This window comes from Nicotiana tomentosiformis, chromosome 10 (genome assembly GCF_000390325.3).
Source record: "Nicotiana tomentosiformis chromosome 10, ASM39032v3, whole genome shotgun sequence".
In the NCBI taxonomy this organism is placed as follows: Eukaryota; Viridiplantae; Streptophyta; class Magnoliopsida; order Solanales; family Solanaceae; genus Nicotiana; species Nicotiana tomentosiformis.
In genome coordinates, this window is record NC_090821.1 from 59,955,162 (window position 1) to 59,969,847 (window position 14,686).

A 14,686-nucleotide genomic window follows, 5' to 3' on the forward strand; every position below is an offset into this window, starting at 1 on the left:
TTTGAGTGGGAATACGGCTGAGAATCCTTTATATGCATTAACCATTAGAGTTATGTGACATTATATACATGTCAGAGCTAAACAGGCTAAAATAGCTGCACAGAGAAGAATTATATTACTGTGTCCAATATGTTTTTGCATACTAGACAACTGAGATCACCTGTACTCGGCGTAAATCAAATGCAGGAACGTTACATTAAGTTCTCTTGGTCTTCGAGCGAGCGCTTGCGTGCCCTTAAGTTTAGCTTGAGGCTTTCAGGCAAAGGAGGTGTTCTGCCCCGACGAAATAGAACTGCAAGCGCCCTCATCTTCCGGCATATATCAAATACCTATAGAAGGGCCAAATTGCAATTAGGACGACTAGAAAATAACTCTCCTGAAAGTAGCTTTGTAGCTTTTTTCTTACTGATGAAGCTTCGATCTCAGCAACACCCTCACAGCCTTGACCACCTCCCTGAAGCAAGTCACAGTATCTTGCAGCCTCATTTTCATCCTCAAATACCTTTAAAGAGTTTAACATATTAGTTCCTAACTTCATTTGATCTTAGCCAAAAGACCGAGAATGGTGAATTACCAACTTTATCTATGTACGAAAATCACAATATGAATGATTAGCACGTTCACTCTTCTAGACACACGAGCCTTTCACAATCTACCCATAATATTTGTCAATAAACTTGTCACTAAACAGGGCACTGACACGCTCTCAAACATTTAAAAGAACAATAAAATAGAAAAAGCTAACAAGATCTATCTGCTGCAAAATGACTAAGCCTTTGATTTAGGCAGGAATGTCAAGTTACTGGAGAATGAGAACTGGACCTGGAAAGATGATGGAAAACCAAAAATTCTAGAAATTCTGGATAAAGATGCTGATGAAAGACCAATCAGAGGGACAAGAACTGAACACTTTCTAATATAAATCAAAGGAGTAATTTGCTTTGTGGAAAGGCGGACTTAATATTCTAGGCATTCTATAAACGATATACGAGCTGCCCTCCATTGGGATGGAATGAGCCCTGGGGAAAGTGGAAAGCAATAACACGTCTACATAAATAAATGCATATTCCACCAACATGACACTGTCCTCTTTCCATATTCAATCACCAGACCAACACTTTGACAGATTAAACTCCATTCCATCTCTTTCAAAAGTTTCAAACAATTCAGCAATTTAACTTCAGTAAAATTTTCCAAAGAGAAATGTACTTGCAGTCTAGAAAATTAGAAGCATAAGTATTTTCATCTAAAGCTCACAGTGCTCCAACCTTCTGATGGTAGGCTATAATCCAGTGTTTTAGTCGCTTATTGCACTCTAATTCACTGCACTTTACTTGTGTTGAGCTTTAATTAGGCGTGTTTTGCATTTATTGTGTGTTTTATGCCCTGTAGGAGTGATTCCGAGCTATGTAGATGTTGTGACATGAATTCATGCTATTTTGGAGCTTTGAAGTCTGAGTAAAAGCCCAAGGATTAAGTTGGAATCGTGTTCGGGGATCAACGGATGATAGTGCGCTTTAAGAACGAAACGAAAAATCGAGCAGACATACTGCGCATTGGCCAATAAAATGCACATAACTTTTCGCTCAGAAACCCGTTTGGGCTCCACAATATATCGTTGGAAAGTTATTTAAAAGGAATACAACTTTCATGTTTTACAATTTCCCAAATTCCCAACTGATACCACCCAGGTGCGCGATCGCGCACTGGGCGCGCACTTGGAGCAGAACAATGTGCAAAATGCGTGACCAAGTGCGCGAGCAGGTCCCCAGGTGCGCGACCGCACATGTCCTGTCCGGGAAGAGTCTTATTTTGCTAAGAAAAGGGTAGTTTCGTCCAGGATTTGTTTTGGGGGTGGCTTAAATACACTAAAACAACATTTTAGATGGACTTGTGACATACCTTAGACCTAAGGAAGCTGAAGAGGGAGAAGCAAGAGCACAAGTATTTCATCCTTCCTTCCTCACTCAAGATCCGGGTTTGGATTGTATTTATGTTTTCCTATATTTTAGTTATATTTGTGAAGAACTTCTCCATGTCTATGGAGTAGTTCCTTTTGGGTTTTGATGGATTTGGTGTATTGATGATTGTTTGTGGATTATAACTCCATTTTTATGTATTTCAATCGTTTTGGGAAGATTAAATAGTTGCATCTATGTTCACTTGTTCTTGTAATCGAGAGAGGCATAACTTGTGATATATTTGCACTATATTGTTGGTTGAGTTCATAGATTCTTCAAAGTAATCGAAAGAGGCTAGTTGAATCCTTGATTAAATCTAGTTAGGAGGATAATCGAAAGAGGTTCTCCTAAAGACCAATCCATTACGAATTCTTGCATATCTTCACCGAGCTTAAATTGGTTTATATTGTGAGGTTGGGACTTAATCGAGAGAGGAGTTCTACTAAATATTTGTATCGATAATTAAGTGAATTCGAGAGACTCACTTGAACATTAGTAGTGAATTATCTAGAGTTAGATCCCGAATAATTATCTTGCACCTATCCTATCAACCCATAATTTCTCCAATTGATAACTTCCTTACTTACCTTTGTTGCGATTATCATTAGTCAATAGCTTTAGATTCTTAGTTATTTGTAGTTAGAATTCATATATATCTCCATTGTTGATCCTCCTGGATAGCAATCTAGCTACAAACTACGATAATACTGTTTAAATCCAATCCCTGTGGATACGATATTATACTATACTATCTTTGACTAGCGAGCAAAATTTAAGTGTGTGTTTTGCGCTCGTCACCTTCTACCATTACAATCTAAAATGCGCTCTTTCATAAAAGAGCCCTCATCCAATTATGACCTCCCATTTTCATCATTTATTTTCTTCCTTTTTATTTAGGTTTAAGGGGATGCCAAGTATTGGCATTCTAGTCATCAGAGTTGCAAGCATATATAGAGCTTTAGCCTCTGAGAGGTTGTTACATTATCTATGCACTCTTCCTTTCACAAGAAGAAGTTAAATAGAATGATCAGCTGTTGCATATTCACTCAACGGCAGCACAGAAAGTGTGATGAGACCTGTAAAAGTGTAGCTTCCAGAATATATCTGAATCATTTCATGTGACATACTGTCAACAACTTCATACAAGTGAAATTCAAGACCTCACATAATGACACCAATATGCTTAAGAACATAACTTTTCAATTTTTTTCTTTCCCTTCCTAAATTTCTCTCTATCAATTTTGATCCTCCAAATGATATATGGAATTGCATCTGGACCATTTACAGAAAGAGAACTTTCTCAACCATCAATCAAAGGTCAGCAGATGTAGGAGGATGTCTAATCACCCAAAAATCAACTAATTTTAAGCTGTACTAAAATGTCATTTCTTGAACACTATGCGCAGATAAATACTTTTTTTTCTAAAAAATCTTAGTAAAGCTCATGTTTGAGAATAGTCTCAGGCATCATACTTTAAGGATGTAATTTTTGTACACATAGTGATGCTTCAATGTACGACAATTCTTCTTCGCTTTAAGAATATGTATTACTAACTTAAACCTTTTTCTGAAGGGTTACAGATGCTTCAAGATCTTCCATGCTCTAGATATTATAAAATATGTAAGAAAACTTAGAATGTCATGGAAAACTGAAAGAGGCATCAACATAAATACTTACAAGTACTCCCTCTCTGATATCCTCAACAAGCATCTGAAATCTTGTGTCAGCTTCTGGCTGCTTTGCACGGTTTTTCCATTTTCCACCTTTCGAGAACAACATCCCAAGCTCTCTTTCAACCTCACTGCATGACGAAAAGAATCTAATTAAGAAAAGGTAATTAAAATTCTAGCTTAAACTAAAAGAAAGAAACAGACCTTTGGTTTTTCCGGGTCTTCATTGTACACAACTGATTCTCCCTCTGGGTCAGCACGTATACAGGTTTAGGTGTTTCTCTCCAAGGGTTAGCCTCCAGTACTGTAGTAAAAGATCAACAAGCAGTGACTTCTTGACACTTAGAAAGAGAAATGCTCAAAATGTTCAAGTTAAACAGGTGTTTTGCGGCATTTGTTTTCATGTTAGGTGTTCTTTTGCAACGACTTTAGTCCAAACCTGCTTAAACAAACCTAAAGACTTGGCCTCCTCACCTAGTCTGAAAGTATAAGTAGAAAAAGAGATGAGATAGGTAGACTATAAATTCAAGCAGTGGTGGAGCTAAGTGGAGGCAAGGGGGTTCAACTGAATCCCATTCACCCCAAAATTATACTGCACAAATGCGTAAAAAGTAAAAACCTATGTTACTCGGACCCTCAAAAATATTGTTGCACTTTTGGATGATCTGATACACACCCGGCGATGTTGTTGAAGAGTACGTGCAACATAGGTAAAAATCAATTTTCTAGAGTTATATATAAACCGTTAAATCCCCTTGACATAAGTGTAGTGACAAAAGGGGTTGAAAAATTTAGATCATAGGTTCAAATCCTAATTTTGACATTCTAATATTTTTCTTAATCCCCTTGTATGAATTCTTGGCTCCTTTACTAGACTCAAGTGACCAATTATGTGAAAACTAATTCGGTATTCCATATGAGTTAGTGAAAAACTAACTCCAAATGCTTGAGAGCATTCTTGTATATAACTTTCAAAACTTTAATATTTAAATTTTGTTAACTTATTCAAGTGTTTACACTTTTCAACCCCTATTTTAATATGTTTTTGCAGCTACTTCTAATGTACTCCTTTTGTCCCATTTTATGTGATACTTTTCTGTTAAAAAAAAATTAATACCTTTCTGTACTCGGAAAAGATCCAAATATGCCCTTGAACTATGCGAAATTTGAGCGAATTTGCCCGTCATTAATACCCTGACACAATCATACCCCTACCGTCCAATACTTGCTCCAAATATGCCCTTATTTTAAACGGCCCCATATTGGAAGGCATATTTGGTCCCATGCGCATACTTTGAGCGAATATTTGGCCCATTAAAGTTCTTAAGCTTTTATGTTATTGAATAATCTTGTTTGGTTCATAATGGAAGTTTGTAATGATAAATTTCGTCTCAAATCGATTGTTTTCCTTCTATAAATCTTAAATACGAACAAAGAGAAGCAAAATATAGAAAACCTAAACCAATTATTGGAAGATAAACATACATAGTGGCTGACCAATTTGAGAGGTTTCTCTTCCAACATATGGTTTAGGGTTTTGTACACTTTACTTCTCGTTGTTCCTACACCATGCTTCTCTTTGCTCCTAAGCAAAGTGTATAATGTTTTGTTTGTAAGGAGCGATTAAGTAATTTGTTTTTTGCTATTGAGTTGAGATTCGGCACATTTGATTAATGCAGTTGATTCATTTATTGCCTATGGTGGCTAGACTTGTCTATTGTATTAGTTTTTATTGTTGTGATGCCGAGAGTGGCTATTAATGGTGTTTTGAGGCATAGGAGGCCGTGGAGACATATTATTGATATAGGTGTTCCAACAAATGGTTTAGGTTTTTGAATACTTTGCTTTACTTTGTTTGTATTTAAAATTTAGTTAAGAAAATCAATCGATTTAGAGGAGGATTTTATTATTACAAACTTCCATATAATGTCATGAACCAAACAAGAAAACTCAATAACATAAAAACTTAAGAACTTTATAGCTTGTTTGGATGGTTGTTACATATCATTTTATAATGTATCGTATCGCATTGTATTGTACCGTATCGTTTGATGAATATAATGTTTGGATAGATTGTGTCGTTTGCCGTCGTTTCATGATATCATGCACCAGCAATATGAATAATAAACTTGCAATATTATAAAGAAAAATTATGATACAGGGTAAAATTATTATACAAAAAAGTAGGATAAATGATAAAATAAAATTATTTAACAATAATTAAGGGTGAGATTAAGAGAAAAAGACAAGGTAAAGACGCGACCACACCAAATGTCGTTACATAAAGTGACACATTTCATCGTTACGTAACGACAGAATTAACGATACGATACAATAAAATTTAAGTAACAATCAAAATAAATATCGTATTTAAAGTAACAATACGATACGATACAACAGTTAACAACCATCCAACAAGCTGTTAATGGGTCAAATATGCCCTCAAAGTATGCGTGTGGGACCAAATATGCCCTCCATATGGGGCCGTCTAAAATAAAGGTATATTTGAAGCAATTATGGGACAATAGTGACATGTTTGTGCCAAAGTATTAACGGCGAGCAAATCCGCTCAATTTCACATAGTTCGCATAGTTGGACCTTTTCCGTTCTATATTTTTTTTTAAAAAATCTAACTTTAAACTTCTAATTTAACAATTAATTTTATGATTTATAGCCACAAAACTTTTATGACATATTTTCGATCACAAGTTTTAAAATTCATTCTTTCTTAAACTTCGTACAACTAAATTGGGAGGAAGGGGGTAAGAAATAAGTCAAACGAAATGTAAACAGTAAGAGAAACTGAAATAGACGAGAGAAATGAGGTTTACCGTCATAGCTGCTGCTATCGAAACTCTGTTGAAGATGCCTACGCATGTCATAGGCACGTGATGAGACATGCTCTACAAACTCGTTAGGAGTTCCTGGAATAGTCCCATCCATACGAAGCGCTCTCTCCACTTCCTCATCTCTTCTAGAACTTTCCTCTTCTTCTTTGTCTCCTCCGCTAGTCAATTTGCAACAAACAGCCATAGACCTCATTCTATTACAACTTCTAGGTATCCGGAATTGAGGAAACGGCGATTTTGGCTTGGCGTGAGAAGAAAGAGCGGAGATTCGCCGCTGATGGTGGTGGTGACGGAGAAGCTTTCCAGGAGGAAGAACGATCGACGGAGGAACTGATGAGAGAGAATCCATGAGTTTGATCAGCAGTTACGTCTTTGATACGATTCGATTTAAACTGTGTGAGAAAATTAGGATAGAAATAGAGAGTTCTGTGCGTGAAGGAGAAGAGAAATGGAAGTTGGAAGGGAAGAGAAGAAAAGGAAGATGTTTTGTGTAAGCAGCCAGAGAGTTTTGTGAATCTTTGGTGTGTTTTGCAGATTTTTTTTTCCGCTGTAATTCAAGGATGGGAGTATGGGACCCAGTGGAGCTCGCGTCAAACACGGTACCAAATATAAAATGTAAAGGGCCAAATATACACGTGTAATTTCGAAAATTATATAAGAATAACTTTTGTTATATTATTGAGTTATTTATACTCTTACCATCATACTTTAGAATAAAAATACCCTTATTTTGGATGGACTATCACGTGGCAGCACCAGATGAAAACGGCCATTTCTTTTTGTTTACCTGATCCATTTTAAAAAACCTACCACCCGACCCAATTTTCACCCGAGAATAAACTTAGCATCTTTTGTTCTAAATCAATTTTTTTGTAAAAAATTGAAAAAAAAAATTCAACAAAATATTTTCGTTTTTTTAAAACTAATGCACATGTAGTCCACTATTTTAGGAAAGTCTTCTTTTTGTTTTCCAGTTTTTACAATTTTTTTTTTTTTTTTTCAGTTTTTACAAAACGAAAATATTTTGTTGAATCTTTCTCAAAATTTTAAGTTAAATTGTATCTATATGTAACAGCTTTATTTATTTCGATATTTTTTTACTACTATAGAAAATTTTGTTATAGAAGACGACATATATTATAAAAATCGGTTCTAAGTAAAATTTGATTTTTATAGTGAATAGTTGTTACAGAGAGGTATGAGAGCACACACATTTAGAAACTCTCTTGCAGCTGAGCCGAGACATCTCATAATCTCGGAGTTCTCAGCACTTTCTTAGACAAAGACATCCCCAGTTAGAAATAAAATAGTGATCAACATGAGCATGTATAGGATATTTAGAAAGCACAAATACGTCACTTTCTTATTTGACAATCGCATAAACGTGAATTTCCCATTTCACTAGCTACAATGCATACCATTTACACAATTATATTGATGTTCAATGCCACATTAATAACCGCCAAATGACACTCACAATCAACTACGAGAGCCAGCAGGCAACTGTACAAAATGCCAGGTCGAAAGCGGGATAACTGGTAATCTGACAATCAAGTGTTTATTTTCCCTAGAGAGTATCAAACGGTTTAATAATTCAGGATATACATTAAAATGCAACTGAAAGTAAACCCGTAGAGCATAAAAGCCAGATAAAAGAAAACAAACTAGATTTACATCCAAGCTCCCAATGAATTACATGGGTACTCAATGGTGAAAAAGCTTGAAATACAGGATAATAATGATTGCCAGGATAAGGGCTCCAATTACAGAGCCCATAATCCACTTGTTTCGGCTAATCCTTCTAGACATAGAAGTCAAGACCTTCTTGCTCTTGTCAATGGCATCATCCACACCATGAAGCTGAAAGAAAACCAAGAAAATTAAACATAGCCACTCGGGTAGCTACACTAACCAGAACTGTTGAAGCTGCTCAAATAGAGAGCGAGGTAAAAAGTAAAGGGCTAACAGAACCAGAAAGAAAGTTAAAAAGTTACTCCAAATAAAGTATAACTAATTACACTAAACAAAGGTCTCATACCCTATGATGTGAATTTAGCAGTGATTCACGCTGTTGTTGCAACTCCCCAAGGATTGAGACACCAAGGTCTTCAGTCTCCAGGGCAGCCCTCCGGCTCTCCCTGATTCTGTCACTTGACTGATCTAGCCTCTCTGTTGTCATTGCTAAGCGTTCCCTTTGATTTGCAGAAGCCTGTGAAAATTAGGACGAGTGAAAAAAATCCACCCAAGAAATGCAAAGATAAATTCAACTAGCCACATACTTCGACTAAGACAATATGTTATTTCTACCATCTATTTCTTGAAAATTGCACCAAACAAACATTAGCAGCCTTGTCTTTAGCCATGCTGCACATCAAATGCTTCAACTATGCTCGCATAAGAAAGAGAAGGAATTGAACTGGTAAGCAGGTAATATATGCTGAACCTTTTCTACGCTTGGAGACATGGAATTTCATCGATTAGTGATGAGGCTTGACCAACAATGATCACTAACCATACGAAGTAAAACCAATAGATGGGGATGTCAATGTAAGTCAACCTAAGTAAATAGTTCCTCTTAGAAATTGATTTGACCGTCTCTGATATCAACAACCAAGAATGACCACTATATATAGAACCACATCTAGCTTCTCTACGAGAGAGTTGGATATAATGGATGCTAATATATCATTCAAGTCAAAGTCATATAACTTCGAGACTACTGCCACATAGTTGAACATCACCACACGTGTCTATGGCAAATGCTAATACATCATTCAAGTCAAATGATATGAGAGCATGTATGACATAGTGAAATCCATGAAAATAATAACAAGAAGAAAAAAAGGAGAAAAGGGATGTTTTACTATACATACTGCATGTGGATCCATCATTCCAGACTCTAAATCATGGGCAGCTTGATTAGCACCAGTCAAGGCTAGTTTATTAACTTCTTTCTTCAGTTTATTCAAATCTGATTTGTATTCCCTTAGTTTAGCAAGTAGTGCTGCTTTTAAACTTGGCTGCAAACTTCTTGCCTCAAGATCCATTTTTCGTATCTAAGCGCAGACCAGCATTCATCTTCAGTTCTAAAAAAAAGGAACTTTTTCCAGAGGCATAAAAGCTAAAATTCAATGACTTACCAACACATCTGCATCATCCAATCCCACTTTAAGTTCGGATGTCTGTTGCTTTTTTGGCTCTGCTTATTGAAGTTGCAAAGTTATAATCATCATCCATCAGATAGTGGTAACAGAAAACATTTAACAACTTACGAAAGCCTTAACACAAAAAAGGAAATTAGAAGGTTGTTTTGTTGTTTATTCAAGCAGAATAAACTAAATAAATTAGGGAAAATGCATACTACCATACATAAAAATCAGAATTTGTATAAAGACAAACAATCAATCAAACAACGACATCTCAATCCCGCACTAGTTGGGTAGCTATATGAATCATCATTTTTTATTCCACTTTGTACAGGCCCATTTTATTTCAATATTGGTGAATAATTTGTCTGTTAAGGCAAATAAGGGTTCTCCAAACCTAAAGATTCTTAAAATCTCACACTTATCTCTACACTAATATACAAAGCTCAAACCAAACTTAAAAGGTTCTTGGCGAACATTGGAAGCGTAACAAATCTATATAGATAAGAATGCAGAATTTATATAAAGCAAATCAATCAAAGAACTCCCTCTTAGTTGGGGTCGGCTACATGGGCAGATCTAGATAACAACTTATGGCCTTCATCCAAACCCATTAGCTTTTAGCTCAGACCCTGTAGATGTGCTAAAGTTCATTAAATAAGTACAAATAATAGATTTCGAATCCAATAACTCAATGGGCTGTGGTAGAATTCTGAACTCAAACCCATTATGTTCAAATCCTGGATCTGCCTCTGGTCGGCTATATGAATCATATTCCAATCTATATGGGCTAATTTCAATTATACTGGAAAATAATTTGTCTTTTAAAGCAAAATAGGAGTTCTCCAAAACTAAAGCTTCTCTAAATCTCACACTTATCCATTTTTCCTATAAGGAATATTGCAGCAGTAAAGTGAATCTCACACTTATCCCTACACTAACATAAAATTCTTTCACCAGTCTTAAATGAATGATGTAAGAGCACACAAACTAAGTCTTAGTCCTAACTAATTGATATCACCTATTAGCTAAGTCAGCATAAATCCCGAATTGATATTTCCGCATTGATCCCCAAAATTCATACTTCCTCCATACCAATATATGTGAACCTTTTCGCTTTTCGAGATTCAAACATTGTGAGCTTTGATCAACCTTTTGAAATGCATTTTTTCATCATATTGACATGAGAGGAATTGCAACTTAGTACTTTTCTTTTAATTTTGAATATATAAATTTTTAACTTTTCCTTCTCAAAAAATAAATTTTAACTTTAAAACATCGAGTTAATCTAATCCAATTTAGCTTCAAAGGTTAGTTAAACTGACTCTCGAAAAGCGAAAAAGGTTCACATAAACTAAAACTTGGAATAAGAAAGAATTCAAGTGAGTCAGTTACCTCCATCAGGTAAAAGAGCAGCGGAAGTGCATTTGTGAGACAAATTGACAGAGAGTTCACAGTACTGCCTCTCATATCCCTCAAAAACTTCACTCATCTTCCCTAAAAAATCTCCGCTCAAAACACAAATTCAACCTGTAAAAAAAGACAAATCAAACAAAGGATTGAATCAAGTTCAAAATTCAACTCAAACTTCATAATTTGGTACTAGCTACAACACTTCCAATTCACAAACCCTAGGTTTTCAACAAACCCAAACAAAATGAAACAAAAACACAATCGATCCACAATAAATAAGTAGATACATGTGTATGTATAGGCCAAATATACACAGTAATGAAAGAAAGCGTACTACGTACGTTATGATCGCAGACGGAGATGTACGTTGAGTCACGACGAGTTAAGACTGAGTAGACTCGGATCAGAGCTCTGTTAGGAGAAAATGAATTTTCATAGAAATGGTTGTTACACTCCGGAGACTTGCGTGTACTCACAGATTTTCTTTTTTCCTAAAAAGTCCTCCAGCTTTGGAAAAATAATGAGATTATAAGTTATATATATATATATATATATATATATATATATATATATATATATATATATATATATATATATATATATATATTATATTATAGATGTTCATTTAATACTCCGTTGTAAATAAGTTTCCTGAAGAAGTTTATTAGACTCCGCTGTAAATATGTTTATCTATTTAGTTTCCATTGGAAATAAGCCTCCTGAAGAAGCTTATTCTTTCGGTACTCTGTTATGGATAAATATTACTCATGGTATAAGATTATCTATATCTTGCACAACAGCTTAGAGTAGCAGCTTACACAACAGCTTACAAGCAGCTTGCAGTAGCAGCTTACACAACAACTTCCTTTCTTCTATAAATAGAGGAGAATTCAGTTCATTATGTACATAAGTTTGAATAATATATCAGTTTCTCCCTATACTTGTCTTTACTTTACTGTCTTTATTTTATAACACGTTATCAGCACGAGACTCTGCCATCTCGAGAAAATACTTTGAAAGTATTAGAGGTACGAACTTTCTTTTTCTAAATAATGTCAAATCTTTCTAAACTTGAGTTTGTAGCCCTAGATATATCGAGCAAAAGCTATATGTCTTGGATGCTTGATGTTGAAATTCATCTTGATGCGATGGGTCTGGCAGACACCATCAAAGATAAAAATCAGGCATCAAACCAAAACCGTGCCAAAGCAATGATATTCCTACGCCATCACCTTGATGAGGGCCTGAAAATAGAATATCTTACTGTTAAAGATCCAGTCATACTGTGAAATAATTTGAAAGATAGATATGACCACCTGAAGATGGTCGTTCTTCCACAGGCACGTTATGATTGGACTCATCTAAGGCTACAAGATTTTAAATCTATCAGTGAGTATAATTCTGCTATGTTCAGAATTATTTCCCAATTGAAACTATGTGGTGATAATATTACCGATCATGATATGTTGGAGAAAACTTTCACCACTTTTCATGCCTCGAATATGCTCCTGCAACAGAAATATCGAGAGATGGGATTCAAAAAGTATTCTGAACTTATCTCACATCTTCTTGTAGCCGAGCAACATAATGGGCTATTAATGAAAAACCATGAAAGCCGACCTACTGGTTCTTGTCCATTCCCTGAAGTGAATGAGACGAACTTCCACCAAGTTAAGCGTGGAAGAGGACGTGGCCCCAGTCGTGATCATGGCCGTAGTCGGGGAGGAAACTCTAATCGTGGTAATAACAATGCACCAAAGAATCCTCCTCACCACCAGCAGTGGAAAAGGAAGGAACAAAAGCATGAAGCGGTGCAAGCAGCAAAGCTAGAAAATACATGCTATAGATGTGGAGGAAAAGGGCACTGGTCACGTACATGTCGTACGCCAAAGCACCTGGTTGAGCTGTATCAAGCCTTCCCGAAGAAGACAGAGAAAAATACTAAAGCAAATTTTATTTCTGAAGATAATTTAGACTTCATGCATTTGGATGTAGCTGATTACTTTGCACTCCCAGAAGGAGAAACAAGTCATGTGTTCGGCAGTGAATCTGTAGAAATGTAAATATTTTAATTTTTGTTTTTTGCAGTAGATAGTATGGTTATGTAATTGTTGTACATAAATAAAAGTTATGCTTTGAAAATGATGTTTACTATCATATTTATTTTGTTTATGTCATTTTGAAGAATATGGATAATCCTCAAATTATGTTTGGATCAAAAACCAATCATGAAGATATTTGTGTAATTGATAGTGGAACAACCCATGCCATATTCAAAGATGAGAAATACTTTTCTTATTTGCATAAGGAAAAAGTAAATGTTTCAACAATTTCTGGTAATATAAGTTTGATTGAAGGCTCCGGAAGAGCTACTGTATTTCTGTCTAAGAGAACAAAACTTATTATCGATAATGCATTGTTCTCCTCAAAGTCCCAAAGAAAATTATTGAGTTTTATAGATATCCGCCGAAATAGGTATCATGTTGAGACAATAGATTAAATGAACGTGGAATATCTTTGTATTACAAAGAATATTTCTGGCCAGAAATGCATTGTAGAAAAGTTACCAACTTTATCTTCTGGCTTATACTATTCAAAGATTAGTACAGTTGAAGCACACTCTATCGTAAACCAGAAGTTTACTAATTCAAATACTTTTGTTCTTTGGCATGGCCGTTTGGGCCATCCTGGATCAATAATGATGAGACGAATTACTGAAAATTCGAGTGGACATCAATTAAAGAACCTGAAGATTCTTACAAATGATGAATTTTCTTGTGATGCTTGTTATCAAGGCAAAATGATCACTAGACCATCACCAATGAAGGTTGGCATTGAGTCCCCTGCCTTTTTAGAACGTATACATGGGGATATATATGGACTTATTCACCCACCAAGTGGGCTGTTTAGATATTTTATGGTCCTAATAGATGCATCTTCTAGATGGTCTCATGTGTGCCTACTATCATCTCGCAACCTGACGTTTGTAAAGTTATTAGCCCAAATAATTCGATTAAGGGCACAATTCTCATATTATCATATAAAGGCTATTCGCCTTGATAATGCTGGAGAATTCTCATCTCAAGCTTTTGATAATTACTGTCTATCAGTTGGAACAAAATTTGAACATCCTGTAGCTTATGTTCATACTCAATATGGCCTTGCAGAGTCATTTATTAAACGACTGGAATTGATAGTAAGACCACTACTTATGAAAATAAAATTGCCCACTACTGTTTGGGGCCATGCTATCTTGCACGCAGCATCACTTATCCATCTCAGATCAACAAATTATAATAAATATTCTCCGTCATAATTAATTTTTGGTCATGAACCAAATATTGCCCATCTACGAGTTTTTGGATGTGCTGTATATGTGCCAGTAGCACCACCACAGCGCAGTAAGATGGGTCCCCAAAGAAGGTTAGGAATATATATTGGGTTTGAATCATCCTCTATTATTCGCTATCTTGAACCATTGATGGGAGATTTATTTACTGCTCGATTTGCAGATTGTCGATTTGATGAAATAAATTTCCCACAATTAGGGGGAGAGAAAAAGAAAATCAAAAGAGAAATTGTGTGAAAAGTTTCATCATTATCTCACTTTGATCCACGTACCCCTATATGTAATCAGGAGGTCCAG

General features: G+C 35.6%; 2 protein-coding genes and 1 long non-coding RNA gene across 3 annotated transcripts; all 3 read right to left on the reverse strand.

The window, feature by feature from the left end:
* LOC104116591 (uncharacterized) lies at nt 1–7,004 on the reverse strand. Its single transcript, XM_009627476.4, has 5 exons — nt 6,464–7,004; nt 3,837–3,936; nt 3,640–3,763; nt 407–502; nt 1–329 (listed from the first exon to the last, which is right to left on the reverse strand). The coding sequence occupies exons 1-5, from the start codon at nt 6,828–6,830 to the stop codon at nt 192–194; spliced, it is 825 nt and encodes a 274-aa protein (XP_009625771.1). The 5' UTR covers nt 6,831–7,004; the 3' UTR covers nt 1–191.
* On the reverse strand, nt 1,091–2,897 carry LOC117281557 (uncharacterized). Its single transcript, XR_004512195.2, has 2 exons — nt 2,760–2,897; nt 1,091–1,268 (listed from the first exon to the last, which is right to left on the reverse strand). It is a non-coding gene; the product is annotated as an uncharacterized lncRNA (long non-coding RNA).
* A 1,009-nt stretch (nt 7,005–8,013) lies between the features above and the next one.
* Nucleotides 8,014–11,559, reverse strand: LOC104116592 (vesicle transport v-SNARE 12-like). Its single transcript, XM_009627477.3, has 6 exons — nt 11,382–11,559; nt 11,023–11,157; nt 9,622–9,680; nt 9,355–9,537; nt 8,520–8,690; nt 8,014–8,341 (listed from the first exon to the last, which is right to left on the reverse strand). The coding sequence occupies exons 2-6, from the start codon at nt 11,117–11,119 to the stop codon at nt 8,186–8,188; spliced, it is 666 nt and encodes a 221-aa protein (XP_009625772.1). The 5' UTR covers nt 11,120–11,157; nt 11,382–11,559; the 3' UTR covers nt 8,014–8,185.
* Nucleotides 11,560–14,686: the final 3,127 nt, after the last annotated feature.

What these genes read in the sequence shown, in the direction of transcription:
- LOC104116592 (XM_009627477.3), bottom strand. Translation starts at nt 11,119, where the DNA reads ATGAGTGAAGTTTTTGAGGGATATGAGAGGCAGTACTGTGAACTCTCT. An exon ending in GAATGATGGATCCACATGCA is followed by an intron (nt 8,691 to 9,354) that starts GTATGTATAGTA and finishes TAATTTTCACAG; the next exon opens with GCTTCTGCAAATCAAAGGGA. An exon ending in TGCTAAATTCACATCATAGG is followed by an intron (nt 8,342 to 8,519) that starts GTATGAGACCTT and finishes GTTTTCTTTCAG; the next exon opens with CTTCATGGTGTGGATGATGC.
- LOC104116591 (XM_009627476.4), bottom strand. Translation starts at nt 6,830, where the DNA reads ATGGATTCTCTCTCATCAGTTCCTCCGTCGATCGTTCTTCCTCCTGGA. An exon ending in CGATAGCAGCAGCTATGACG is followed by an intron (nt 3,937 to 6,463) that starts GTAAACCTCATT and finishes CTTTTACTACAG; the next exon opens with TACTGGAGGCTAACCCTTGG. An exon ending in AAGACCCGGAAAAACCAAAG is followed by an intron (nt 3,764 to 3,836) that starts GTCTGTTTCTTT and finishes TTCGTCATGCAG; the next exon opens with TGAGGTTGAAAGAGAGCTTG.